Source organism: Brienomyrus brachyistius, chromosome 5 (genome assembly GCF_023856365.1).
Source record: "Brienomyrus brachyistius isolate T26 chromosome 5, BBRACH_0.4, whole genome shotgun sequence".
Lineage (NCBI taxonomy): Eukaryota > Metazoa > Chordata > Actinopteri > Osteoglossiformes > Mormyridae > Brienomyrus > Brienomyrus brachyistius.
The window spans coordinates 4,970,945-4,998,332 of record NC_064537.1 but is presented as its reverse complement, the minus strand read 5'-3'; the positions used below and the strand labels follow the sequence as shown (position 1 = coordinate 4,998,332).

Below are 27,388 nucleotides of genomic sequence, written 5' to 3'. Positions count from 1 at the left end.
TAATACAAATTTTAATAGATGCCCGATTATCCATCCAATAAATATTTTCCTGTATCACCACAGTCCCTTGCTGTACCAGCGCTTATGGAAAAGGAATGAATGGCCGGGCCCCATCGTTACCGTACTGGAGACTGTATTCACCACTCCATGTATGTACCTGCATATTAATCCGTCCATCATGGTCACAGAGGGGCCTGGAGCCTCTGCCAGGCAGCACAGATAGAAAGTTCCAGGCCAGAAATCTCAAATCCAGACTAAGGCTTTGTTTCAACCAACCAATCACAGTGCTCTGTGACACTCAACTAGCTGGTTGATAAAAAATCCAGACCAAGGTTTCTGTATGTTCTGGACTTGAAGTTTCCACAGGGCGCAACGCAGCGGTGCCCCCTGGATGGGATGCCAGGCACATTCACGCACACACTGTAATATTCTTGGGGGTTAGGCTTAGAAGCAAATTATACGGGGGTGGGAGTATGGAGAAGAAACCTGGGCAAGACAGTGATGTTAACGTGATGATTTCATCCCTGCAGCTCTCTCCCTCACACACAACCAGGAGTTTCCATGGCTGCAGTTACACATGAAGCCTCCCTTCCTTCCACATAAAACTGGGCGGCGGCCTCAAGCCGGACGGGACGACAAACGAGGTGGTTTGACGTGACCGCAGAGGACTACGTGTCAAACCAGGGCTCCTGGGACAGGAAGCTCCCTAACTGAGGCTTCAGGAATGGAGACGTGAGCCCGCTAGCATCGAGAGCTTCCCCCCTTTACGGCAGAAGGGCATGGGCTTGTCAACGCGGAGGATACAGGACAAGTCAGAGAAAAATATTTTGAAAACCAGGAACAAAACCACGCGCAGGCATAGTTTGCAAATGTCCATGAAAACAGAGATGCAAGAAAATTCACAGGAGCTGTTTAAGAGCAAAACCCTCATTGTTTTCCTGTCCCTCTGGGTCTGGTCTGCAGTCCAAAAATGTGGTGTTAGAAGAACCGGGATCTCTTCCCCCTGGCATGGCAGTATGCACGCTGGAGCCCAGTGACAGACCAGTATCCTGTCCAGGGTTCTCTCCTGCCTCACGCTTACTGAATCAGGCTCCCTAAGTTAGCAGGCAAATCTCACGTCTAGCTCTTTTCAAGCACAGAACAACAAACTGAAGGCTTACGTTTATTTGTTAACACACCTGTTGGTCTAGAACAGGTTATATAACTTTCCTATAAGGTAATCGGACGGGGTGTGCCCATGATCAGAAGGTTGCCAGTTCAGATCCCGTTGTCAGCAGAGTGGTTTCACTGTTGGGCCCTTGAGTAAAGGTCCTCAGTCCCAATCGCTGCAGTAACCCCCCATCCCTGCTCTCTCAAACGCACATCGCTTTGCGACAAAGCATCTGCTAAATGAATGCAAACGGTGTTTCCGATCTGCTCTGACCTAAGTTAGTAAACTGAGAAAGAGGTAATGATTCACATCTAACACACAAGTTATAGCACCAACTAACATTTCACCCCGAGACCCTAGTTTAACCACCTTACTCTGACTATTCAGAGGAGAAACATCAGGACGCCAACAGGATGTAGCTGGCAGGTCGTCCATATTCAGCCAATTTACCAGAGAACCGGTTTCAGTCCCTTTAGTCTGGCGCCCTCTAGTGGCTGCAATACAGATTTGTCAAGGAGGACCAAACAATTGCTCCACTACTCCCACAAAATCTTCCACGAGTCCATAACTACTGGGCCACCGGACGCCCTAAAACGAGGACTCAGGGTTGAGCCACAGCAGAAAAACCCTGCAGCTACTTAGACAAAATTCCCTCCCCGAGGTCTCTGGAGGTGGTCTCCCGGGAAACCAAACACAGGGAGTCTGTGGTGATGAGGAGTTTCTGCATCATTAGCCCTGTAAAAAAGGAAAAGTACAGACCAGGTGACGCGATTTGGGAGGAATTAAGCTCATGTTTAATGGAGCGCTGGCCTGCCGGGAAACACCCACACAGAACCATCCACATTCGGGCCGGGAAGCGGCACTACGACGACGGGGGAGTCCAGAGACAGCTTCGGTCCGGTACGGTTCGGCTCGTTTCAGGTGAAATGGCAGACGAACAGAGACGGATGGCGATTCCCAGCTCGCCTGGCCCTGGCGAGTAGCTCTATGTGCAAAGATCCATCACAGATCACCCCACCCCCCCCCCCCCCATCTCTGTGCCCATGGAGCTGGTGGGGGGGGCAGGGAACAGGAGAAGTTCTTCCTCTCGACTTTTGTCCTCATCCACTTAATTACCCACAGATCTCTTTCCTGGAACAAAGCAAACATCGTCTTTGTCAGTTTTTATTTGCTGGATGAGTGAAGCTTCTTCTTCAGAATCTTAATATTAAAACAGACAGACCACAAGAAAAAAAAATTACTTTCTTGAGAAAAGTTTCTGATACTTGGGAGGTCAAAGCTGAGATGGGGCAAAAAAGATGGAGTTGGGGGCTGATTTTTATCTGCAAGACTCTCAGCAAAAGGGGTTCAGGTGTAACGACACTAATGGACAGTCGGACAGCCACACAGCTAAACAGGCTGAGTACAGCCTGTGTTGGAGACCAGCCGGCTTGTCCTGGGGGGTCTGGCCTGGCGTCTACACACAGACGGCACCTTTAAGGTCATAACGGGGGCCTACCTTGGCCAGGGCTGTCAGCTAAACATTTTCTTTAACTTGGTGAGGAAGCCTTCTTCCTGTGTGTCCTGCCCTGCCTCAGAACGATGTGGCTTACTGCCCCCACCTGGACATAAATGGGTGATGCGTCAGCCGAGACCGTGCAGCAGCTCTCGGTGCATGTCGATTCATTTTAATTAACGGACGGCGGGGGTAATTAAGTGCTGATGAACTTCTGAAAGCTTTTCCTTGTGGTGGGTCACATAAATGGCTGTGCACTGGGGTGTACGCCCATTCAGCCTGCCTTACCTGCGGTCGTGGTGGTGACCCCATTTACCGTCCCATCTATGTCTGCCTCTTCCTCAGCGTAGCTCAAGAGCAACGCCCTCTGCCTGTCGGTCAGCCTCCTGGAAGCGGTCAAGGGTATAAGGGCTAAACAAACACGACTGCTATGGCCCATACAACAACACCAACACCAACAAGAACAACACCGAGAACAACACCGAGAATAACAGGCCCATACAACAACACCATCAACAACAAACAGATCTGCATAGCATTTTCCAAAACCCAAAGACGCTAACAGTATCCAATAACGCAAAATAGAGAGGTAGCAATAGACTTAGATACAGAGGGTTATAACACACAAAAATGAGCACAACGATGCGGAATAGATCCAGTAGCAGAAGGGAAAAGCAAGCCGGGGGGCGGAGGGATGGAGGGATGGAGGGATGGAAGTGAAGAGGGCAGAGGGAGCTAGAAAGGTCAGAAGGAGGGAATATTCTGGCCCTCAACCGAAAAATGACAGAATCCAGTGAGTGCAGGCTATCGGCAGACAGGCAATGGGAGTCTTACTTGGGCACCCGGATCTTGATGTGGATGTAATGGTCCCCGTAGCCGTAGCTGTGGACCCGAGGGATTCCCTTCCCCTCCAGGTGGATCCGCTGGTCTGCCTGGATTCCGGGTGGGATCTACAAGCGAGGGACAGACACAGGTGAGAGAACTTCTCAAAGCTACAAACGTGTCAAGCAGGAACATCCTGCAGGTTATCCTGAAGACAGTGGACACTATGATGTAGCTGCCGGGAATGGTTAGGCGTCACTTATAAAACAGTGTTTCTTAAGCCAGTCCTAAGGGAATCCCAGACAGTTCAGCTCCCAACAAACCTGCACCAGCTGTTCAGTCTTCTTGATTGGCTGGGAGGGAGCAAAAATGTGCCCTGACTGGGGGTCCCTGAGGAGCGGGTGCAGAAACACTGACTAAAAGAGTGTCTCCAGTCATTCGCCTACTGGGATGGTGATGGTCTCATACAGTCCCTGAGCCCTGGCTGTGCCCCCCAGGACGGCCTGGGACACGGAGATGTGGACGTCCGAGTGAATGTCCGCCCCATGCCGGCGGAAAACCGGACTCTTCTCCACCTGCGGTTGGATGGATGGGTGATGAGAGGGATTAAGGCTCAATTACCGCAAAATCCTCAAAATCACAGCAAACTAAAGTTGTCAAAAAAATAAAGCTGAAAACAAACCAAACGAAAAAAGACGCCAACAACTTGAAAAAGTCAAACACTAGCAGCCAATCACAGCTCAGCAAAAAGAAAAAAAAAAAAACACAAAATAACTAGTCAGAAAAATAACCTATCCGAATGTAGTACTGCACAGAGTAACCGACCACACAGATTTGCAACAATTCCAGCTTTTTTCAAATGAATGTTAATTAGTCTTGTGTTAGTTTGCAGCAGACCAGACCTCCACCTCACTCACCCGGAAGGTGATGAAGATCTCCTTCCTTCCCACCGGCACCCTCACAGTCTGGCCATCCTCCACCCCTACAGCAGAGGGCGCCAATGTAACGAGAAGCAGTGCAGCGTGCCCTGGTCTGCCCCCGCCCCCTTCCCAATGCACCCTGCCCCCTCTCACCTGCAGGCACGGGAACGGTGACCCCCTGCCGCTGCTTGGTCTCCCCTGCCCCCCGGCACACGATGCAGGGCGTGGTTACGATGGAGCCCCGCCCCGAGCAGCGGCGGCATGACGACCGCATCACGAAGGGGCCAGTGTTTATCGTCTCCTGCAGGGGGAGACATACATGCGAGGGTGGCAGCTCGGATTTTCCAGAATGGGGAATTGTATTTATACAACTTAGCAAGAAAAGGGACTAAATAAGAAAAGAACCACACAAACTAAGACTAATCAAGGACTAATTTACTTCATATGGGGTTAAAATGGGGTCCATGTTCCCACAGCGGCAGCCGTAAATATCACTGTGGCTCACTGAGGGTGGCATGAGCATGAGATGCTTGTTGCCACAGCAACACGGGGCCGCTTCCTCACCATGCCCGTTCCGTTGCAGTAGTGGCAGTGCTGGATCTTGGTGCCCGGCTCGTTGCCCCTGCCATGGCACCGCTGGCAGGTGTCCTCCAGGTTGACGGAGATCTCCTTGGTGACGCCCTTCGCTGCCTGCATGAACGTCAGCTCCATGACGTACTGAAAGGGAGGAGGAGGAGGAGGGAGAGGAGTTGAGGTGAACGATCAAATTGCACTCAGCTATAATAATCCATCCATCCATCAGCACGCGTGCAGACTTTACAGTGACCCGACGGTGACAAACGGCTGCAGACACACTGGTTGACCCTGCTCTCTAACCTTTGTCTGCTACACACATTAAACGTAAATACATGTAAAAAACCTTGGATCCTTTTAGCGGCCGAGACTGACCTCTGGCGGCTGCTCAAACATGGAGCTGAAGTCTCCGAACCCCTTCCCAGCAGAGAACTCCCCGAAGATTTTGCGGAAGAGCTCCTCGGGATCCACGCTGGCTCCGCCCCTCCAGTGCTGCTGGCCCGCCCCAGCTTGCCGCGGGTCGAACCCAGCCGAGCCGTACGTGTCATATTGCTTCCTCTTTACCTCGTCGCTCAGAACCTACGAGGTAAGGATCAGAATGGTGGACAGTGAAAACCAGGGTCAGCTGGTTTTTACAGGCCCATTTACAAACCTATTACATGGGCCTAGAAAAAAACAGGGCGGTTTCCCTTTTTGGTGAGCTCATTAATATGTTGATCAGATCTGCTCTGATTGGCAGATTTACAGTGAAGCACTGTGATGATTCGCACAGAACCAGCATCTATCTCTATTTCTCTATACTCATGCACCGGTGGTACAGAAGTATAGCACTTACAATCACGTACAGTACAAAATACCTGATAATAATAATAAACTCTCTCTGGTTTATGTATTTACTATACTGTACATTTACTGTAATTTTAGAGTGTACTATGGGTTGTTATGTAACGGAATACAAGTTAGGGCAGAACAGCTTTCTAATCAGAATAGAAAAATTAAGTATTGGTATCCGGTCCATGTTACATTTTGAGAAGGCAGCATTTAGAATACAGTTACACCTGCTGTAACATAAAAAAAGAAAACCTTCATGCTCTTTTTAAAGCAAAAATCTTCTTAAAGTCATGCCTGTTCTTTTCATTGAACTTTGCCCATAATTTTCCAACTTTAAAACAAGCCGTGGAAAAGCAGAGATGCGCGGGTCCATTCGCTAGCGACCCGAGCTCGCCCTGCGCTTTAATCAGCCCGGGTTAAGTCTCCCAAAAACATAGCTGCTAACACCATTAGCAACTTTCACAGTTAGAACTGAATGGCAACTGAACGGAGGGAGCTTTTGGGAAACGGACCCCTGAGTAGTGACTAACTTTCTTAGCCTACTAGTAATAAATAACCTCACATCAATGGCTCCCAGTACATATTTTTTCTTTCCTTGCCAGGTGTACTTGTGCAAACTGTGCACACATGCCCCTCGAAAAAGAAAATGCAAATTGAAAGTTGCGCAGGTGCACAGGGCTAGAAATGCGCTGGTGCATGTTAATTTTGGGGGCATAGTTCAGACTGTTGCAGAACAGTCTAGGATTTCCGAATCAGCCATTTTTTTTTTTACAAAGGGGTGATTTATATTTCAAATAGAGAACAACGGTGTTTGAGATTCACGGTATGTTAGTTCCACGTCCTGAACTCTCATTATTCAGCTAGGTCGAGGTAAGACACAATCCTATAACACAGCATACACAGCAAAGCACAGTTTGATCTGTGCCTGCAGAACCGTCTGCTGCAGAATGATCTGAGTCAGCAGAACATCTTCCATGGACAAAGTAGACTCACCCAGTGCATTTCAGACATTGTAAGACTAGTTGGGTAACTAGTCCCTTACTTGCTAGCCGCTAGATCAGTGGTTCTCAAACTATGGGACGCATGCTCCCTCTAGTGGATACACAGAGGAGCCAGTATATTTAAATTCCAGTCATAATGGTGGGAGGCCGTAAGAGAGTGGCCATGGGTTAATCGCACCCCCTACCCCCCATCAGACACTTCAACAATTGTAAGCAGAGACTTTAATATTTTCTGAGGTGGCACATGTTGTAAATTTGACAACCACTCTTCTAGACATTTCCCAGTGAGATTTCAACCGTTTGAAAACTTTCTGCCCTTGTTTACTGTAATGATTTAAATCAGACTTTCCTGACAAGGACAGACTCCATCACTGAGCCATGTAGCTGCAAACATCACCCCTGTTTATTACAAACATCCAGCCAGTTCACAAGACAGCCAAGCACTCGTACTCAAGTGACAAACTTGACTTCCCCACACACCTCATACGCTTCTGCCAGCTTGGCGAATTTCTCTTTTGCCTGGGGGTCATCCTTGTTGGTGTCAGGATGGTATTTTTTGGCCATCTGAGAAAAAAAAAAAGATTAACTCATCAACTGCCACAAAATCGGCGGTGGCCCATTTGATATCTAATAGTGAGCAGAGTGACCGACTTGTGTAAAAGCTGCCTGAATTTAACGGTCGAGCATAATGTGTATATTCATTGAGGATACAGAGGATGACAAAACAGTATTGTATTCAGCTATCCACCAGTTTGCTTGGGCGCTTATCCTACTTATCCTGGGGTATATCTCAGCAAGTACAGTGTACAAGACAGTGGAATGGAGAGATCATTGTGGAACACACACTGTCACATACTCCAGTTCACCTAAAGGCATATTTGTGAGGTGCAATGGGAAATTGGAGTCCTAGAGGATACCCACAGCAAGATGTTCATCAACGTTGCCAAGCTAACAGCACTTATGTACAGCAAGTGCTGTGCCCTCAAGGATTAGGGAATGCAAAGGTGTGAGTGTACATAAAAATCACTTACTTGATAATAGGCTTTCTTTATCTCCTTCTGAGAGGCAGAGCGAGGCACCCCAAGCACCTGATAGAAGTCATCCTTGTTGGTGACAGGGGTGCTAGTGTGGAAGGACAACGCACTGATGGCAGGAGGCCTCTGCGGGACTGTCAGAATGGAGACACAAACCATAACACCAACGCTGTAAACTCACAGCACCGCAAACTCTGTAAGGAAAGGTTCTGACACTGAAGTTTCATGTCCAATAAAAAACGTATTCATCTATTTGGGGGTAATGACAGCATTAGGGCAGAACACAAATCGACAGCCACATCGGGCACTAAGTCATAAAGTACTATCAATAAATAAGACGTATACCAACGAAGAGGCACTCGCGAATAAAGACAATGCAATGTCTGTCTCAAATTATTCGCAGATATAAAATGAGGCTGGAACATATTGATCGAGCAAAACTCCAGCATTTAAAAGCTTTTGCTTCTGTTTCAACAGTGATAAGTTATTGGTGACGACCAACAAGGGCAGACTGTGACCCGGAAGTGAAATCCCACATTCGATCTGCATTAAACCCCGCCCCCAAAACGATATTACAGAAAGCACGCATTCCGAGAATCAGAGGTTAACTATTTCAAATTAGATTCAGGTATGAGGCCGTGGCACAATTACGGCAAACCGGCCGTTAAGCGCATGTAATTGTCTCTTTCTATGTCTCTCACCTCTCAGCCCCTTCAATGTCAGCGCACTGCTGGCTCCTCCGGGTATAACGCCGCCAGCCGGGCCGTAGTGAAGGGCTCTTTGACCTGAAAGCCGGACTTCTTCGACGTGACGCGAGGCGAGACCGGGACAGACCTGCCGCCGAGTGCAGGACGCGGCGACTGACGCCCGTCGTGCCAAACGACGTGCAACAGAAAACGCCATCGCAGTAACAGCGGCTAAAGTGGCTGCGAGAAGCGCGTGTCAGACCGGTCGCGCAACTGCGCATGCGGAAGTAGACAAAACACACCCCCTTTATTTTTATTCGATATAGTTACCATCTCTCCTTTGCAAGAGCAGGGTAGCGTGGGTATTATCGCCATCAAAATAATGTAATATTATCAGACAGAAAACGAAATAAGATCGAAAATCCATAAAACAGATTAAAAACTATAATAAAAATAACATCTAAATCGAACACTTTGCCTTTTAACGTATTTCAGTGGCGATTCCTGTTTGCAAAAAGCAGACATGAAACACTTTTGTCAAAAATAGCCTATTGTTTAGACTTGATAGTGCTAGGGAGTGAGATAAATACTTCTAATAAGTAATGTGAGAAAAATATTTGTTATTGAATTGTAGTCTTGGCAACATTGTTTGAAGTTCGTTGTCATATACAATGGTAAATGGACTGCATTTATATAGCGCTTTTCTACTCTTATGAGTACTCAAAGTGCTTTACATTTCATGCCTCACACTCACCCATTCACACACCGATGGCAGAGGCTGCCGTGCAAGGCGCCAACCCAGGGACGGATTATGGGTTGTGTGGGCCCCTGGGCAAAACATTCGCGATCAAAGAATGTAGGCCCCCTAAAATAGACAAACGAAAATACATTGTTGATAAGCGTTGCAAATTGTTTTGGGCTAGGGGCCCCACGGGCCCCCTGCACCCCAAGGGCCCCTGGGCAGCGGCCCCGCTATCCCGGTCCGTAATCCGTCCCTGCGCCAACCTGCTCACCGGGAGCAATTACGGGTTCAGTGTCTTGCTCAAGGACACTTTAATAAGGTGCATAGTACACAGTATTTAGTGTTTGCAAGTACTTATAAAAAGACTGTAGTACAAGAGAGTGTAGTGTTCACATGTACATATACTCCTGTGTATGTACAAAAGTACATAGTAATCTCTGGGACCTAATTTAAAAGATTAATTATTCGTTTTGTTTTTGTTTTTATTCAACCCTTTATTGCTGTTGCAATATACCATGTCACTAGTTACGAGTACCAGCGAAAAAACTGGCCATCAACCCGACCATACATATACACAGACATCACAGTAGGGGGTAGACCGGTCGGGAGACAGGGGAAGAGAGAAGAAAAGAAACAGAATAACATGAGGAGACAGGAGGAGAATAAAAAAACAGCCCCCAGACTGTACTCTAGTGGGGAGGACATTGTAGGAACTGAAAAAAACACCTCAGCAACATAAGCACATGGTCACTACACCTTACAACATAAAAATGACACGACTTGCAATGGGTGAGGGAAAAGGGGTGGTGGAGGTAGTCCAGCAGAGACAGACAGCCATCCGGTCCTGCAGCCATGGAGGCGCTGGTCAACAGACCCGCCTGTTCACGCTAGGGGTATGAAGCGGCGAAGGCGTTGGATGGGGGGGAGGGTGCGGTAAGTCCTTGGGATCGGGGGAGAGGAATGCAAGAGAGTCTCACTGCCTTATTCTTCTGGGGGAGTTGTTCGTTCAGCAGCGGCCTTGGCCAAGGCCAGTGCTGATTAGGGGGAGCCAAAACCTGATAGGATAGGGTTGTTTGGGTTTCCGTACGAGAAGCTGTAATTTCCAGCTCCACTAATGTCCACGCTGGTCTCTGCCATCCAATAAGTTTTGCAAAGCTGTGAGCTTCTCCATGATGTTATCCAGTTTGCGATCAATTGTCATAGTCTGAGTGCTAACAGCTCTGCCCACTCCATCAATCATTCCGGCCAGCCTAGTGGGGCTTTGAGCGGCTGTCACCGTCTTCTTCAATCTTTGATAAACCAGGACAATGCCTAATCCAATCAGCATAATACCTGTAATCATGGTTCCGAATAGGTAGATGTCTTCAATGTCCTCCACGGAAAGAGCTGCCAGGCACACGACCCTCCACCGCTCCCATCCGTCCATCGTGTAGCCAGCAGCATACGTTCCTGCCGGACAGTTAGGTTCCCCCGAACCTAGGCTTCTCGTCACGTTGAGAGACCAGCTGATCAAATCCATCGTTTTTCGTAATTTGGAGAGCAGGGCTGAGAGAGTGTCTCAAGTATAAGACAGTAGACTAGACGAGACGAGATGAGAGGAGCGAAGCAGGGAAGATAAGGGGAGGGAGAGGGAGAGAAGTGCGACCGCCTCCGCTGAGAGCCAAATTAATCATCTAGTTTTTAAAGGTTTGAGAAATAAAGTTCCGATGCAACTTAAAAAGCCAAAAGCAACCTTTTTTGGTAAAAGGAAAAACCCCAAAGTGACAATACAGCTTAAAATCAATAGTGCTATTCACAATGGTGGCCTTGCTGATTAAAGACATTTCAATGATTATTTTAAAAATTCGCAGTGGTTAGCACTGTTGCCTCACACCTCTGGGACCCAGGTTTGAGTCTCCGCCTGGGTCACATGTGTGTGGAGTTTGCATGTTCTCCCCATGTCGTTGTGGGGTTTCCTCTGGGTTATGCGGTTTCCCCCCACTGTCCAAAAACATGCTGAGGCTAAACGAAGTTGCTAAATTGCCCGTACAGGTGTGCATGTGTGAGTGAATGGTGTGTGAGTGTGCCTTGCGATGGGCTGGCCCCCCATCCAGGGTTGTTCTCTGCCTCGTGCCCATTGCTTCCGGGATAGGCTCCGGACCCCCCGCGACCCAGTAGGATAAAGCGGTTTGGAAAATGGATGGATGGATGGATTTTAAACATTCGCTCAAAAAAATTAGTCAGAATTTTCAAAAAAAAATTCAATCTCCCTACTCATTAGTTTGTGATGGATCTGCCTTTATTAGGACACCTGCAAATGAGATAAAGGTTGAAAAAAAGTCTTTCAGCCCTGACAAACAGCAAAGCAAAAGAAGGTCAACACACTTCTCCCTCTTTAGTTTAATATGCTCTCTTATCTTTCCCATGTTGATGGATGACTAAGGAAATTTGGGCTCTGCGTCACCCCATGTTTGTTTCCCAGTTAATCAGGAAGTCATGAATTACAGCTTGAAAGTTCATACACACTCCAATCAACTCAAATATGTACAATTTACAGGGGAAACGTGCTTCAGCTACACTGTGTTCACTGTCATTTCTAGGGGCCCAATAACTGTGGTACATGTTTTTGTTGAAAATAATTATTTCTTGAGGAAGGATTTGTTTTTCTTTGAATGGATTTATTTCAATGAAATGTTTTGTCATTTTTTTCAGTGTCAGATGAAGCTACTTCTAACCCCTTTTTTTTTTTTTACAAATCTTTACAAGGGCTGCCAATAATTGTGGAGGATACTGCACAGTTTTAGATTATATGATATGTTATACTGTCCGGCATCCCCTGAATTTTCCGTAAATATCACAGAAACGTGACTTTACCGTTTCCTCGTTTGGTTTAAAAACAGAAAAACAGAACATGAAGTCTGATTTTTTTTTTCGTTGCCTGTTTTCCTTTTTCCCGTTCTAACTTTAAAACGATTAAACCAAAAACATCGTTTTTTGATTGTTTTTCCAATTCCTGTTTGAAACGGAAAGATCGGAGAACGACCCACACACGGATTTACACGGACTTCTGACGATCCCTGCTGCTGCAAAAAAACACTTACGCGCCGCCAAGACGCTATTTTCTCCCAACACTAGATGGCGCTACCTGCACGATCTGTCGCACACACGCTAGTTAACGCACAATGTGTGCGAGTCTTTAAGACCCTGTGACATCATTTCAGCTGTGACTGGCTTGAAATTTGCAGGTAAATGGTTGGAATCCATTAATGACAACACGTTTAAAACACGCTGTAGTAAATGACACTCACCTACTCCCACGTTTTCATGATTGGAAGAAGAAGCCGCACTTTAATCTCATTGCTATTTCGGTCATTGTCCTAAGTTCTACAGTACTAAATAGCTCTGGTGTAACGTACAGACCTGCCAAGTGACATTTATCCGGCGATTTACCCTAATTCGAATTAATTTTTGTTTAAATTGCAATACTGTAGGCCAAATTGAATAGAATAATTTCTTTTAATTAAAAATAAAATAAGATTACTCTTATACACGCAAACACTTAGCTTTCTTTTGCCAGCATATCATGACACAAAATGTGCATTCGTGTCATTCACACATTCATTCTCTAAGGGCAATTTCGAGTCACCCGAGCCCAGTTGTTCAAAAGTAATCAAATGGGATTTCAGATAACAGATTGGATTTAATCTTGAAAACTCAAACGTAAAAGAGGGATTCTGAAATCAGATCACCTAATTCAGTCTCGGTTTTAATCTGGATCAAACCTTCACTTTGTGTTGTTCAGAAGTTTATGTTTGAATTGGGATACATTTCATCCAAAAAAACCAGGATAATCCTGATCCCAACACAAGGGTGGATTCAAGGGTGGATTTATGGCACTAAATTAAATACAACTTGGAAATTTATCACAAAAGCAATGTTTTTGATGTTTTGATGATGTATACATTTATATATATTTTGTACAGTTGTTGAACTAGTTACTATTATTACTATTACTATTACTCAATTCATCATGTCTTACAGTTGCATCCCTGACCACATGGCCAGTCTGTCCCCCATTTGGAGAGAACGTTAGAGGTTTCGCTGGTTTATTGCGGTGTTTCCTGTCTGTTCACATTAAAACACATAATGGCTGTTTGTGGTCACTAGTATTTTAGGTTTACCTGTTGTTCTTCACATGGCCAGTAGGCTACACTGTTGGTTCCACTTAATGCACTAGTAAACCGGATTTGGTAATCCTGAAAATTCTGTATTTGGATAACAGTGATCCAATCCAGAGTTGCTCTGAAAAACCGGCATAAAAATAAAATGGATTACCAAGTCCTGGATAGCAAAACAAGGGATTTTAAAATCCGGATTACCTTGATCTGGATTAAATTGTTTGACCAACTGAGCTCAGTTCACCCGAGTTCACCTGAGCTCAGGGGCCTTTAAGCTGCAGGTGTGTAGCCAGACCAAATCATTTTACTGGGATGGCAATGGGGTAATATTTTGGCAACCGGGGCGATTAGTGTGTAAGCAGCAGATCTGAGCTGCACGACGTGCTCGCTAATCTGGGGAGTTTGAATCCCGTCTCCGCTCTGCGTCTGTGGAGTTACCGTATCTTCGTATTCTTCCAATATTCTCGGATAAGTCGTGCTACTTTCCTCTGAGTTTTCTCTAGGTCGAACGTGTGTCTCAGAGCATGATGTCCATAGTGTTTGAGTCTGTGCCCTGCGGTGGCACTGCCCGTTTGTCCGCGGTGAGTCCCTGCAGGTTGGGCTGCTAAGCTCCAGACATTCCCTGTTCATCAGACATAGATGGAAAGAGGATAAATGGAAGAACGGATCGATGGATTTCGTGCAATTAACTGACACACTGTTATGCTTTTGTTATATATTTATTTATTTTACAGCAATCAAGGAGTAAATTATATTGACCAACCTGAATCATTTTGAGTAACTGTTGGCCTATATAGCGCTCTCCTTTTCTGTTCCTAGTGTCTGTTTTCTCCTAGACACGGGCTTCTTCCATTATAACGAGCTGTGGTAAATGACACTCACCTACTCCCAGAGCTCGATAATTCGCCTCCTAAGTGGGGCGTGACTAAAACCGGCGACTGAATGCGTCCCATTACGAGCTGCGGGTCTGTGAGCTGATTAATTAATGTGCCCAGTGACCGCTGACACACGCGAACACACACTGCACCAGACTATCCGTTCGCCTATTCGGCTTCTTACGGGCGACAATTTTAAAAGTGTGATTTTTTCCCCCACGGTGCGCTGTTTTGCCCAGTCTCTGCCTTGAAGAAGAGTTACACCATCATTCATTAGCATGTGGAATCGCGTCAGCGATTGCATAGCAAACAATTTTATTCATATAGATGTAAATCCGAAGCATGATGTCCGTTTATACAGAGTAAACCACAAAAAAAGGCCACACTTTAACCACTGTGCTACCTAATGTACTACAAACATTTATTTGCGTCTCAAAAAACAGAAATTTAAGTTTATTTCAAGGTTTGTGTTGTTAGTGTTTGTAGTCAAATTTCTGTCTACCAGCAGCTAAGCTTTGGCAGGTGATTAAACATGAGGCCCCCTAGTGGCTGCACACCGAAAGCCAAAAAAATACATAAATGTAAGCGCTGGCACCTGGATACAGACTGATGGGGTGAGCGGGTTCACAGGTAACCGGGGCCAGCTTAGCTGCTCCATTTTGGGGCCATCTGTCATCCTGACCCATCCCCCATTCCCAGCATGTCCCTGGCGCCATTTGCACTGGTGCAGTGATCCTGCACTGCATTCTGTGTAATATACACTATAATAAAGCTCTCACCCCATCCTCCTCCTGCCTGCTAACCCTAACCCTTCCTACCCCCTCCCACACCCAGTCTCTCTCCTTTCATCATTCTATCCTTCTCCCTCTTGCTCCATTACACTCCCCAGCTTTCACTGCTGCCGTTCTCTCTTCAGTGCATCATCTCTTTTATTATCGTTTCTTTTGCCTAGTCCTTCTGATCCCTCTCTCTTTTCTCCTTGACTCCCCTCTTCCGTTTATCTGATGATTTCTCTTTGATAATAAGCCCTCTGACTCCATGCAGTTATTTCCCCTTCCACCCCATTATCGGCCCCCACCTCCATTTCCTTCTTGCATCTTCACAGTCCTTTCTCCCCTCATTCTGGTTTTCATTATCCCTCCTGCTGCCACCTCCTTTGGCCATATTACTCCTCCCCATTTCTTCACCCGTCCATGCAAGCGCACCCTCCAAGCCTCCCTTCCTGCCGCTCTGAATTTTCTCCAAACCATTGGCCCGGTATCCGCCCCCCCCAACCAGTCCGGGTTACTTACTCTTCATGGGAAGAGGAAGATACGAGATCCGCCCCTGATTCCCGCTTTGGTGCCACCATGCCAGGACTGTCACTGCCGACGTCGACGCCTCTGAATCCGCCGATGTTCCGGTGAATGTGCGTGTGATTCTCCAGACCTCGCTTGTCGCTAGACGTCAGAGCACCTCGGAAGACTTTCGGGCCGCGGTTTTCGGACCGTCCTCCGGTGTGTGGGCTGCGCCGCACTGCCGGCAGGTGGTGCCTCCATCAGAAGATGTTCTGTGATTCCTAACCCCTCTGAGCAGGGTTAGGGTTAGACGAGCAGGCCTCCCTGCCCATTCGGGGTTTCCTCGATCGCACCAGATGACGTAACCCGTTATCAGACGCACATTCTCCCACAGATCCAACCCCTTCACTTTTAACCACTGCTGTCTTTGATCATCTTTTAACTTTTACATGTATTGCTTCTAAAAAGAGCACACATTCACACTGCTGCACCTTGTTTTACTTTTCACCTTTATACCGTACATCTATATTGTATATATTACTAGACGTCCAAGCAACATGCTGCTGAATCCCTATTATTATTATTATTATTAGTAGTATTTCATAAACTTTCATAAATGTATTAATATATAGCCTGCGACAGCATGAAGTTTAATAAAGCATAATGACAATAAAGATACATTCTATTCTATAGTCTATTTTACTTATACTTACACAGACAGATGCACAGTCCTCAGGATATCAAACACTGCGGAATCAGGGCTCAGAGCAGCATATTTTAAACAATATCTCCGTTTAATAATTCATTTCCGGCCAGGATTTCTCAGTGCATATGCGAACTCTGGGATTCGACGGTCCAGTAACTCATTTACATTTTGAAATATCTGCTGAAATTAAGGGTTCCTGCAAACAAAGCACTGGTGAGGCGCATTCTGACGGAATTCGATGACATCTACGTTTCTAATAATTAAGTTTAATGCTCTGCTCTGTTCATTTCTCCCTCGCTACTGAACACGGGTTTGAAAACAGCAGCCTTTAACGCGAGAGGCCGGCGTTCAGCGTGCGGCAAAAATGAAAACAGCTGAGCTGAAAATATTATTTAAAAACAATCACTTTAAGGCTGATTTAAAGTTGGCAGTTTTTAGTTAGTGACCTGGAGGGTAGGAAACCGTAACGAGGTAACAGAAGCCAACAGAAGCAGGTCACGCAGCCCCAGGTGGCGACTGGGGGCACAATAGTGACACTGACACTGGGAGCTGAACCGGCAACCTTCTGATCACAGGCATGGTGTCCAAACCCGCTGAGCTGCAATCTTCTTGGAAGCATGTGTCATACAATATGTCAGCCATGTGTCCGTGCATCTGTACCTGCTCAGCAGATCAGTTCCCAGGAACCTGGAGCAGGGAATTGTCATTGCGACGTGGCTGCTTAGCACGCGTATACCTGCCAGGGATCTACTCCCCCAGCGGGGCATTGATATCCTCCCGTCTCAGTGAAACAGCATCGCCTGCATTGGTGAATGACGCCACCCTCCAGGTGCTCAATGGGGCGAGAAAACGAAATAGAAGAAAACAGGCCGAGGTGGCCACTAAACAGTTAACGCAGCCCGTCCTCTCTCCCGCTTGTCATCTCCCTCCTGTGCTTCTTTCTCTGGCATCACACTCTAACAGCAGCCAATCCGATGCTTAGACCCGCCCCTTCCCCTAGCTTTGGCTCCTCCCACACCCCTCGGCTGCTTATATCTCCTCCACCGCTGTGTTCCGACACCAGAGCGTACCATGATCCGCTGGAGGGAAGCGGGCCTCTCTGAGCAGAGCAGCGTGACACAGAGGAGAGAGAGAAAGTGAGTGGCTCGCCACGGACTCGTCGTCTCGCTTCCCCCGCCTCCCCCTCGCTGAATCTCTCTGTCCCGTTTTGTTGAAGCGTGGCTGATTCTTCTCATGCTTCTTCCATCCAGGCCAATGTTGGATTCTGACAGCAGCAGCATCGTCAGCAGCAACGGGAACGGAGGCAAGTTCGCGCACCCCCCAGCTTGGCAGCAGCCCCCCAGCCCGCCTGTGTGACATGGGCGGCACCACAGGCCAAGCACCCTGCCGGCCACCGGCACCGCCACTGCCGGCCTCCGACCAGGAGGGGGTGCCAGAGGATGGCCCACCCAAAGGCCCCGAGACCACCTCTACACTGGATCGGCTGGCACAGGCCACGGGGGGCACAGAGAAGTCCTGGTACCGCTGCGTCTTCCCCTTTGGGGTGATATCGCTGGTGATTGGTGTGGCGGGTACGGGCGTCACCTTCACGTTCAACAACCTGCCGCAGACCAAGGTGGTGTCAGTGGTCCTGCTGGGCGTGGGGCTGGTCCTGGTTCTGACCGCCGCCGTCTGTTGGAGGGTCCATAAGATGAAGCGGGAGAAGAAGAAGGAAGGGGAGTTCAGCTCTGAGCAGTGTCCCCTGTGAGAGGGGTGCAGGGGGGCGGATGGATGCACAGGCATAGCACTGGAGGGACAGAGGCTGCGGAGTGGGACAGCCGCCTCGTTTGTTTCTGGTGGGGTGGCAGGGGGCTGTTTTGGGTCTGATCAGTGGATGGTGCTTGGCCCAGATGGAGTGTGTCTGAGAGACCCCCCCAATCTCACACCCACATGCACAGTACCTTTGAGTGCAGTGGCGTGAAGGTTATCTGGAGCAGTGCTGGCTCCAGTGTTTCCGTGGGATTATCTGCCACGTCATTCCACTTCCTGTTTTGACTCGTGACAGCGTGGGATCGCCCCCAGGGGGGTTGGCCGGCGTCTACACCCGAGCCCCATCTCATCCTCGAGCGCCAGTTCTCTGCACGTGCGAGATGGCAGAGAGGATCACTTCCTTGGTTTGGTTGGGGGGGTTGAATCTGTGGTGGGGACTGCAGAGCGGGCGTTGGGGGTTTGCATGTGGGGGCGAGAGACAGCGAGCACGTTGGTAGATGAGATGGGGGTGGTGGATCTATCAAGGGGAAGTGAGACAATGTATAGATAGCATGCTGCAGTCAGTGCTGAGGTCAGTGCTGGTGTCAGGCAGGGTGTAAATGAAGGTCGTCAAAGTTTTAGTGCTGTGTGTTCCGGTGTCAGTGTTGTGCTGATGTAAGTGTTGGTGTCGGTGTTGCCCTGAGTTCTGATGTCAGTGCTGGTCAAAGTGTCCATCAGGGTCTCAGTTTGCAACTGGCAAAACTGGAAGGGTTGCGTCTGGAACCTGAGCAGACACACCATGCACTCTGTGAGTGTGTTTGTGTGTCTGTAAGAGAACCGGCTAATTCATGCCAGGCTTTGATCTGCGTCCAGGTGGGTGTGTTTGTAAAATCAGTACAATCAATCATATTATCGAGCACGTTCCAGTTCAGTGTGACCCCCCCCCTCAGCACAGCACCACCAGAAGGGGGGGCGACTCCTCTTTCCCGTCATTACTGAAGTACACATTACTATCTGTGTGCATTAACCCTTCATAGCCGGTGCATCAGAGCCTTCCTGCCTCATCTGCATTTCAGAAGAATAAGTGAAGGACCCGGCCATCGAGAGGCACCCTCATGCCTGGTCGCCCCCCCCCCCCGTTACTGGCGTCTCCCGCATGTTCCACAGTGCGTGTGGCACCAGCTGACCTTAGATGTGTTTAGGCTGTTCTTGTACTTCCAGCTGTAGGGGAATGCATGCGAGATGTTGCTTTGGTCACGTGGGTCTTGAAGCCAACGCGGTCTATAAGGAAATTTCCTCTTAAGTGCCTGTTAACCTCAGCGCACTTGGATTGGAGGGGCGAGGTGCTTTGAGAACATCTTACGTAAAGCGATTAGTTTATTACGTTTTTTTTTTTTTTTTTTTAGCTTTTAAGGTAATGCTGGATTTCCTTTTCGGGGATCCAAACAGCAGTGCTGGATCCCTCTTGTTTTTGTACTGATTATTTAAATTAGTATTTCTTTTTGTTTGTTATTATTCATATTTTTCTACAGAAATGCAAGAGAGTAGACAATGTTCCTTATATTTGCCCACTTGTAGCAAAAGTACGAGCTGTGATATGTGTGGGAGGGTATGCATTGTGTATATTCTGACCAATGTGGATAGCGGGTGGCCAATCAAGAGCTTACGTGGATTGTGACGCGGCGACACCTCAGCCAATCGGAATGCACGGCGACAGAAGGCTGGACCTTTCATTCCCCAGCCCTTTACACCTGCTGCTGGCACCGAAGGGGTGTGTTGGCTGTGCTCTCCACTTTCTTCCCCTTATGCGCTCATTCAACAGAGGGAGGGGGGGGAGCGGTGTGGGCGGGGGGAGAGCTCCGTGGATTCATTGAGAAAAAAGGGGACCAGAAGCAGAGGACGTGCCTGGAATGCAGAAGCTGCCCCGACAGCTGTGGTACAGCACCAGGCAGACGGAGGAGGGCAGGCAGGTGCCCCCGACTGCTCTGCCAGCCCAGGCCTGCCCCCCTCCCCACCCAGTCCTGATTACCACGGACATCTGATGTCAGGTCTACGCCAAAAAGAAATGCCAGCATGAGGTCAATAAGATGATGTTGGCTTTGGTCTATGTGGGTGGTCTGCGTGGTCTATGTGGGTGGTCTGCGTGGTCTATGTGGGTGGTCTATGTGGTCTATGTGGGTGAGCGTCGTGCTTTTCCCAGGTAGACTTCACATCCTAGGAGGTGTCCGGGAGCTTCCTCCTCAGCTCGGCCGGAAACTGAAACACGGGAACACTTCTGCCACCGCCGCCGACCGCAATCTGCCAGCGACATGGACTATGGACCCAGTCCCGCCCCTGAAACGGAGTCCGGTTCCCAGTTCAGAATGCACGAGTCCTGCTTGTCGGTCTGTCCCGCACAGAGCTGAATGTACACACTGTAGTGTTCCCCCGGACCACACGTGTGTGTAACGTACCTGTCTCGTAAAAAATATTTTTCAAAGCTGTATTAAACATGAAAGCATATGATGAAACAGAGTGTGTCGGTTATCTTTCTGAGCTCCGTATGATAGTATGCCAGGCGGTCCAAATGGCGTGAGATGGGTCAACGCGGGGCCTGGCGCTGCATCCCGTTCCCCCCGGTGTGTGGCGGGAATCGGTGAGGCATCGTCAGGCGCTATGACTCACGCCCCCTCTGGAATCGAGCACACGACACCCCTCTTACTGGGTCTCTCTAGCCCCCCCTCCACCCAGCACACTGAAAATACCTCTGTCCTCCGAGAGACAGAAGCACGGCAGGAGAGCGAGCAGAAAGGCACGCAGAAAGAGACTTTTAAATGAATGATTATTTTTAGACTCCCTGTTTTTTTTCCCCGTGCCAGCGGCGGCCTCTGACTCATTTTCGCGAGCTTGTCTCCTTTAATAGAGTACATCATTTAACTCCCAGGGTCAGCTGACAGCGCCACGGCAACACCGGCTACAGCCCTTACCACGTGATGGTCATAAATACCTATAGATATGTGCGGAATAAACCTATGAAAAACACCAAAAACATGAAAAATATAAGCCGACATATTTGAACAACAGAGGGTGCGGTGCTTAATGACGCGTAAACTGTGTGTTTGTGGTTCAAATCCCAAATAGGGGCCAATCTACAGTAACGATATCCAGATTGTACGTAAATTAATGGCAATGTGGGTGATCGGTTTGGAAGCTTCACTTAAGCTAATGAATATTATGTGGTTGTTTATAACTGGCACTTATGTTTACAACGTGCTTCGTTCATTTTCGGATTTACTAATTATCTCACATTTGCTGCCGCTCTTCTGTAGCTACCTCGCGGAAGCCACTGATGGTGTGATGCGTAAGTGGACGGTCACTCACGAGTCAGGAAAGCAAAGCCATCCAAAATCTCCGTCACACACTCGGACGCTGATACAAACACTGGGTCCTTCACCAGCCCGCATACCTCTTACTGGTGAATAGTGGAACAGCTCATGAATCATAACATGAAAGTTACACTGGGCTTTAAAAATGCCTATCCGTCTTTCACAGAGCAGATATACTGCCCATGTCTTTACCCAGGCGTCCAGAGCACCACCTGCTGGATATCCGGTGAATCGCGGAGCCAGTCCCACTGTTCACGTATGACTCACGCCTTGAGTGCGTGAGTTAGACACCCGGTCTCCGATATTATCGCACACTTAATAATCGTTCCATAATATCGAAATGTGTCCTTCAGTTTTCCCTGCTTCACGTGAAACAAATGTAGAAATTACAAATAAAAACAAAAAGCGGGCGAATAATTATCTTCTTATCGTAAATTAATTAATAAATAAAATGCCCAGTTGACACAAAGGAGGAAAAATTAAGGAATTAGATTAATTAGATTTTAGAAAGATTAATACAAACAGGGAAAACTGAGTGACTTGGGGCATAATAACCGTTTGCTTATTAGAGTCTGTATGATAAAGAGACCGTTACAATAGCATTTATATTTAACTCATCCAAAGACTCTTACATTTCTATACATTTACTTCAGCAAGTAGCCAATTTCATTGCGGCTGATATATGTCATTGCGCCTTCCGCTGTGCATTTTGCGCCTGAAACTCAACACAATACCTTTAGAAAATGTTCTTAATCAGTACATTAGGCCGACTTGCCACGTGAGTATATGAAATATGGAAATGAATATCGGAATACGAGAATATTTCCCACTATGAAGTCTGGATCGGCTATCAAAGACCCGGGTCTTAACATTTCTATACACAGTCACACAGACCACCCACATAGACCATAGATATTTGTGTCTCTAAGACCCGTTATGAGAGAGAGCGGATGCCACTGTTTACCGTGCAGGAGGGGCAATGATCAGGTTTGCCCTTCAGTTTTTATGCTGTATACGCACAGACGGAGTTAAACGTTCCGGGACCATTCCAGTGTAACTAAGCGCATGTCCTGTTGTAACTCAATTAACGATCCCCTGATGGTGCAAAACAAAGCACGCCACCCACGCCACGTTACCAAGATCGCCATTGTGGGGACAGACACCTGTGCCGTCCGAGCAAATATGAGTCACCGGGGGAAAATAGCACTGCAACGCTTACCGCCGGTGCAGACACAAGTAACCGTCTTTTTACTCAGTTCACCTTCGTCCATCTATAAAAAGGTCACGCAGGCTTTCTGGAGCAAGAGGAATATCGCGGCCAAGGAATATCGCGAATGAAATAGGAACCCAGCTGATTAATAGCGTGATCAGCACTGAGAATGAATCCTAGCCGCCGCACTGTCTGGAACCACCAGAACAGGTGAGGGGGCATAAATGTACTCATGCGCAATATTTAGCCTTTCAGACACCAACAGGATGATTGCGTATGTGCACCGGATGTCGTATTGTTTGCATACGGAGCTCAGTATAAGCACCTGCTGTTGGGAGACACCGTCTCTTCAGCCAGATCGAGAGGCTGAAATCAGCAACACGGTGCTTGAGAATAATGAGATGGGAGAACGAGCGAATGAAACGTGTCTGAAAGCACAGGGGAGCTGACTGGCCAGGGAGGGAGTCACATGACTGCTTGGGTCTGCACTTTCCTCCCACCTGAGTCTTATTTTGCTCCGGTATATATGGCCGTATCTTTTTACCCCTCCCCCAAAATGTCACCCATTTTGTTCACTTGTTTCAATTACTGTATCTTTTTTATGTGATCTGGCTTATCTTTTCCTGAAAAGGAGAAACAATCATAATATATCCAGTGTCTACCTTCCGCACCTCCTTGTGCAAAACTATTCAAATACAAATTATACACTGACTTTGCTGCCATGTCATCGGTTGTCATGATCACATGACAGGAAGTAAAAATAGTACATAGCATGGAATTGCTGCAATACATCACACCATTCCCATTACCTCATCCCTGCTTAAAACTTTTCCTCATTAAGGCGAAATATGGCATAGGCAAGTAGTGCAGGCAGCAAGCTAAAAAGTAACCTGTTAATTAAGGCACATACTCACCCATAACAGCGGTGTGTGGCCCTGGATTGGGCCTGGCACTTCAGGATTGAGCTGTAATCCCTCCTAACATGACTGTCTTCAACAGAATCCAACCTCCCAATTACAAAGATTTTCCATCCTCTGTGATCCATTATGTTACCCTTCTAGCAGGAGGAATGCAAATGAATTCAGTTCACTTAAATATATATATATATATATATATATATATATATATATATATATATATATATATATATATATATATATATATATATGTGTGTGTGTGTGTGTGTGTTTGTGTGGTGATTGTAATGAGGACCATTATCACAGAGCATTTTATGGAGTCCTGAGCTTGAGGTCCCCAATGAATACATCTGAGCCAATAATGCCCATGAAAAAAAAATATTCTCTGAGAGAGGAAGAAATGTTGATATGAAGCAGATTCCAGGGGGAAGTCCGTCGTCCTTTGGCCAGCGCCGGGAAGCACAAGTTTACATGATTAGCGCCAGACAGATCTGAGGGTGCGAGACACGCAATGGAAAAACTGTTGGACTTGTGATCACTGGCAGCAGCTGCTGGTGCTCTGTGTTACTAAGAACACCAGCGGTAGCTGCACACGGACAAGTGGGCTGTCGGCCGGAAAGTAACAGTCTGATGAATTAAAAAAAACGTCACAATAACTTGATCCTCTGAGCACCAGGTCTAGAAACCTCTCAGGGGAAGCGTTTGCGTAGCCTTCTGATAATCCATCGATTGTGATCACCGCGGCATTAATTATGATGGTAATGATCGTCATTATGACATTTTCAGTATGAATAACTGTCTTCCTGCACACGCCACGTCTAACATATATGAAGAGGAACCAAACCAGCATCTTACTGTACGCCCCGCTATTGAATTTCTCCTCGATGGCTAAGAGGTCAGAAGCATATTTTTTGTTACAGTGATGAGATGCATGAGATGTCTTTTCTCCTTGAATGAGCTTAATTTCCTGCAGGTCTTCAGCTCATCAGCTGTGAGCTGAGCTAAACTCCCCCCCCCCCCCCCCCACAAATCAGATTGCAGGCAAATCTAATTTCATCCCTAAAAATCAGTACTCTGAACTGCCCACGCACTGAGACTCCCACGCAGTCCTCAGAATCTCTCGGGGGGGGAAAGGAATGAGAGAAGATAGTGTGCAGCTCAAACTTCGAACCTGTAGCCCCCACTACAGACAATAATGAATCCTCAGGTCTCCAGGAACGTGCAGGAATCCCCCAGACCCATCGTCTCACCTGTTCGTAATCTGGCTCGATATCCTTTTGCCTGGGGGCAGCTAGCGGCTCAGCAGGTTATAAGTCACTGTGCCTGCGATCAGAAGGTTGCTGGTTTGAGCCCCAGTAAAACAGTCACATGTCTGTGAGGCCTTAAGCAAGGCCCTTAACCCCCCCCCCAGCTACACTATGATCCCCAAGCTATGGAGAGCATAAGCCAAATAGAAGAATTCCAATGTAGTTGTGCAAATGGCAAATGAGAAGTCATGTTTGTTTTCCACTGTGCCCATCCCTAGACTGTAGAAGACATGGTGATCATTTCCCCGTAAACGTACCAGTCCATCCCAATCACAAACCCAGCCATGTGAAGCATACTATAAAAGTCCTACGGTTGTACAGATCGACAATCTTGCTGAGCAGAACTTGCATGATGCATGTAATGATTTCGCTAAGCTCTCTGACAAGCACAGCGGGCGTTTCTCCTCATTGATTCGCATTTAATGCCAGTGCAGCTCTCGGGCACCTGTGAATAAAATCCCCCCACTGCATGCATTTACCCTCGAGCAGACCGCCTTGGGGATTGGCTGAATTTCTCCCGCACGCCCTGTACATTCTCCACTCCTGATGGGTCCAGAGAAGCTCATGTGTATCTCCATCGGTCAGTAAGGCGACTTTAAATTCCGCAGAAAATATTGGTAGTAACGGTATCACACAAAACAAACGACAAGCTATAAGAACCCCCCAGGCAGAACCCCCCCCCCAGGCAGCATTAAAGGCAGTTTGTTTATACTCCTCGGACTTGCTCTGGTGAACTCTGCCACATCTTACTTGTGCTTTCAGGCTTTTTGTCCCTCACGAAATCCCAACCATCACGATCGGTTCATGCACTCGGCTTCGGAGTCATTTAATCTCATGCAGATCCTTTTAGAAAGCGGAATATTCTGCACCTAATCGTCTATGAAAAATGTGAGAATTACACTGCATTTGTTCCGGCAAGTGAGAAAAAACAGTTGTGCGACATTCGAGCCTGGCGTCAGGTCGCTGGAATCCAGCCACGTAGAAGAACTCGCCGATTCCCGCTCTCGGCCCAGAGGAAGGAACAGGGAAATAAATCAGATATTAACACTTTTTCATCCTCATCTTGTGCTTCATGAGACAAATATGCAAGAAAGAATGAGCTTGGGGGTCACAGCACAGGGTCAGCCGGCATGCAGCAGCCCTGAGCTGGGGGTTAAGGGCCTTGCTCAGGGGCCCAATGGTGGCATCAGTCTTCCAGCACTGGGATTAGAACCAGCAACCTTGCGATTATAGGCACAGCATCCTTACCTGCTGAGCAACACACCACACTGGTATATGCCTTTGGCCCAGAGACCAACAAGTCTGCTGCATAATGGCTAAGATCTGAGCATGTGACTGAACGCTGTTTCCATACATTTGGTTCCTGGTCGGTCATGCATTTGGTTCCTGGTCGGTTCGCGTTACATACATCGCTCACAGAGTGTTGGCACACTTACTCAATTATGTAATGCTGCAAATTTCCTGGTGTGATAACAAAAGTTCATTGACGAGCAATGTTGAACATATTTGCATATATCTTCCGCTCAGACATTTTCTTTTTATTAAGTGTCAGACTTTTTTTGACTGACTCATTCAGTTCAGTTCTTGCCATTTCACAATTAATTGCAGTTGTAGTCACTGACTGCCAAACGGATGCTAAACACAAATATCTGATGTTTTATGTTATTTCGAAGGTATTAATAAATAAAGAGCATCCAATGTGGCTGCTTGCCGATGAACTTCTTAACTCATAACAGCTTTTTTTGGTCTTCAATTGATTAGCACCTGAAATTAATGTCTTACTTTAAAACTTTCAGTTGTTTCTAATGCGATATGTATTTTTTTGTAAACGAATGAAATAATGATTTTTGTTACGCAAGCAATAAATTAGAGATATTTCTACTGAATTAATCAAGTCAGCGATGTTTACAGGCAGGCAGGACTAGGAGCACCGGAGAACACAGCACAGTAGGACTCAAAGAGGAACATGGGTAAGGGGTACACTCACACACCCTCGCAGACTCCAGCATCCGACACTCATTTTGGGGGTCTATGTCCCTTTAAATCCTTTTTTTTTTTTTTAGGTTGTTTTGAACTTCGATTGCTGATGTCACCCAGGTATTTGCTGCTGGGTGAGTCCATGCTGAGTTACTATGGAAACCATTAAAATCCAATGGGAGCAGAGGAGACTCAGGTAACTTTCAGTTTTGGGTCATTCATCTCTGTCTTGCTCATATGTTTGATCCCCCATCCTGCCTCCAGTCCCTCCTCGATGCACAGTGCTTGTGACTCCTGCTAATGAAGATCCTTAGGAGCAACATTTAGCTAATATTAAAATAGACATGTTCACTTATTGACTATGTGAGTTACTCTTTTCATATTACAGTGGTGACATATGAATAAATAAGCATGTAATTCGTCTGTGTCAGCTATGAAATAGTAAAATGTCTGCATGCAGGAATTGAAAAGGGACCTTGAATATAAGTGATAGCAGACAAAAGTTGTTCAGTATTGTGGGTCTGGGAGTTAGGGGCACAAAACCCACCCATAAAGCCTCAATTCCAGCCGGTCTCCATGGAGACCACAGCTGACTGGTCTGCTGCCATTCTAAAT

At 47.2% G+C, this 27,388-nt stretch overlaps 2 protein-coding genes and 1 long non-coding RNA gene across 4 annotated transcripts; 2 read left to right on the top strand and 1 right to left on the bottom strand.

The window, feature by feature from the left end:
- Positions 1-1,921: 1,921 nt before the first annotated feature.
- Positions 1,922-8,784, bottom strand: LOC125742900 (dnaJ homolog subfamily A member 3, mitochondrial-like). Of its 2 annotated transcripts, XM_049015342.1 has the most exons (12): positions 8,528-8,784; positions 7,824-7,960; positions 7,273-7,356; positions 5,336-5,539; positions 4,952-5,104; positions 4,541-4,688; positions 4,385-4,449; positions 3,914-4,042; positions 3,480-3,595; positions 2,934-3,031; positions 2,649-2,751; positions 1,922-2,281 (listed from the first exon to the last, which is right to left on the bottom strand). In XM_049015342.1, exons 1-11 carry the CDS (start codon positions 8,727-8,729, stop codon positions 2,663-2,665), a joined length of 1,425 nt encoding a protein of 474 aa, XP_048871299.1. In that variant the 5' UTR covers positions 8,730-8,784; the 3' UTR covers positions 1,922-2,281; positions 2,649-2,662. The 2 variants fall into 2 exon arrangements, with proteins under 2 accessions (XP_048871299.1, XP_048871300.1); XM_049015343.1 differs by lacking the exon at positions 2,649-2,751.
- Positions 8,785-17,275: 8,491 nt separating this feature from the next.
- On the top strand, positions 17,276-20,507 carry LOC125743093 (transmembrane protein 100-like). Its single transcript, XM_049015758.1, has 2 exons — positions 17,276-17,405; positions 17,520-20,507. Exon 2 carries the CDS (start codon positions 17,627-17,629, stop codon positions 18,014-18,016), a length of 390 nt encoding a protein of 129 aa, XP_048871715.1. The 5' UTR covers positions 17,276-17,405; positions 17,520-17,626; the 3' UTR covers positions 18,017-20,507.
- A 1,876-nt stretch (positions 20,508-22,383) lies between these two features.
- On the top strand, positions 22,384-26,969 carry LOC125743044 (uncharacterized). Its single transcript, XR_007398268.1, has 3 exons — positions 22,384-22,782; positions 26,708-26,766; positions 26,860-26,969. It is a non-coding gene; the product is annotated as an uncharacterized LOC125743044 (long non-coding RNA).
- The last annotated feature ends 419 nt before the right edge of the window (positions 26,970-27,388 follow it).

What these genes read in the sequence shown, in the direction of transcription:
- LOC125742900 (XM_049015342.1), bottom strand. Translation starts at nt 8,729, where the DNA reads ATGGCGTTTTCTGTTGCACGTCGTTTGGCACGACGGGCGTCAGTCGCC. An exon ending in ACTGCAACGGAACGGGCATG is followed by an intron (nt 4,689 to 4,951) that starts GTGAGGAAGCGG and finishes CTCCCCCTGCAG; the next exon opens with GAGACGATAAACACTGGCCC. An exon ending in ATGAGACCATCACCATCCCA is followed by an intron (nt 3,596 to 3,913) that starts GTAGGCGAATGA and finishes CCTCGCTTGTAG; the next exon opens with ATCCCACCCGGAATCCAGGC.
- LOC125743093 (XM_049015758.1), top strand. Translation starts at nt 17,627, where the DNA reads ATGGGCGGCACCACAGGCCAAGCACCCTGCCGGCCACCGGCACCGCCA.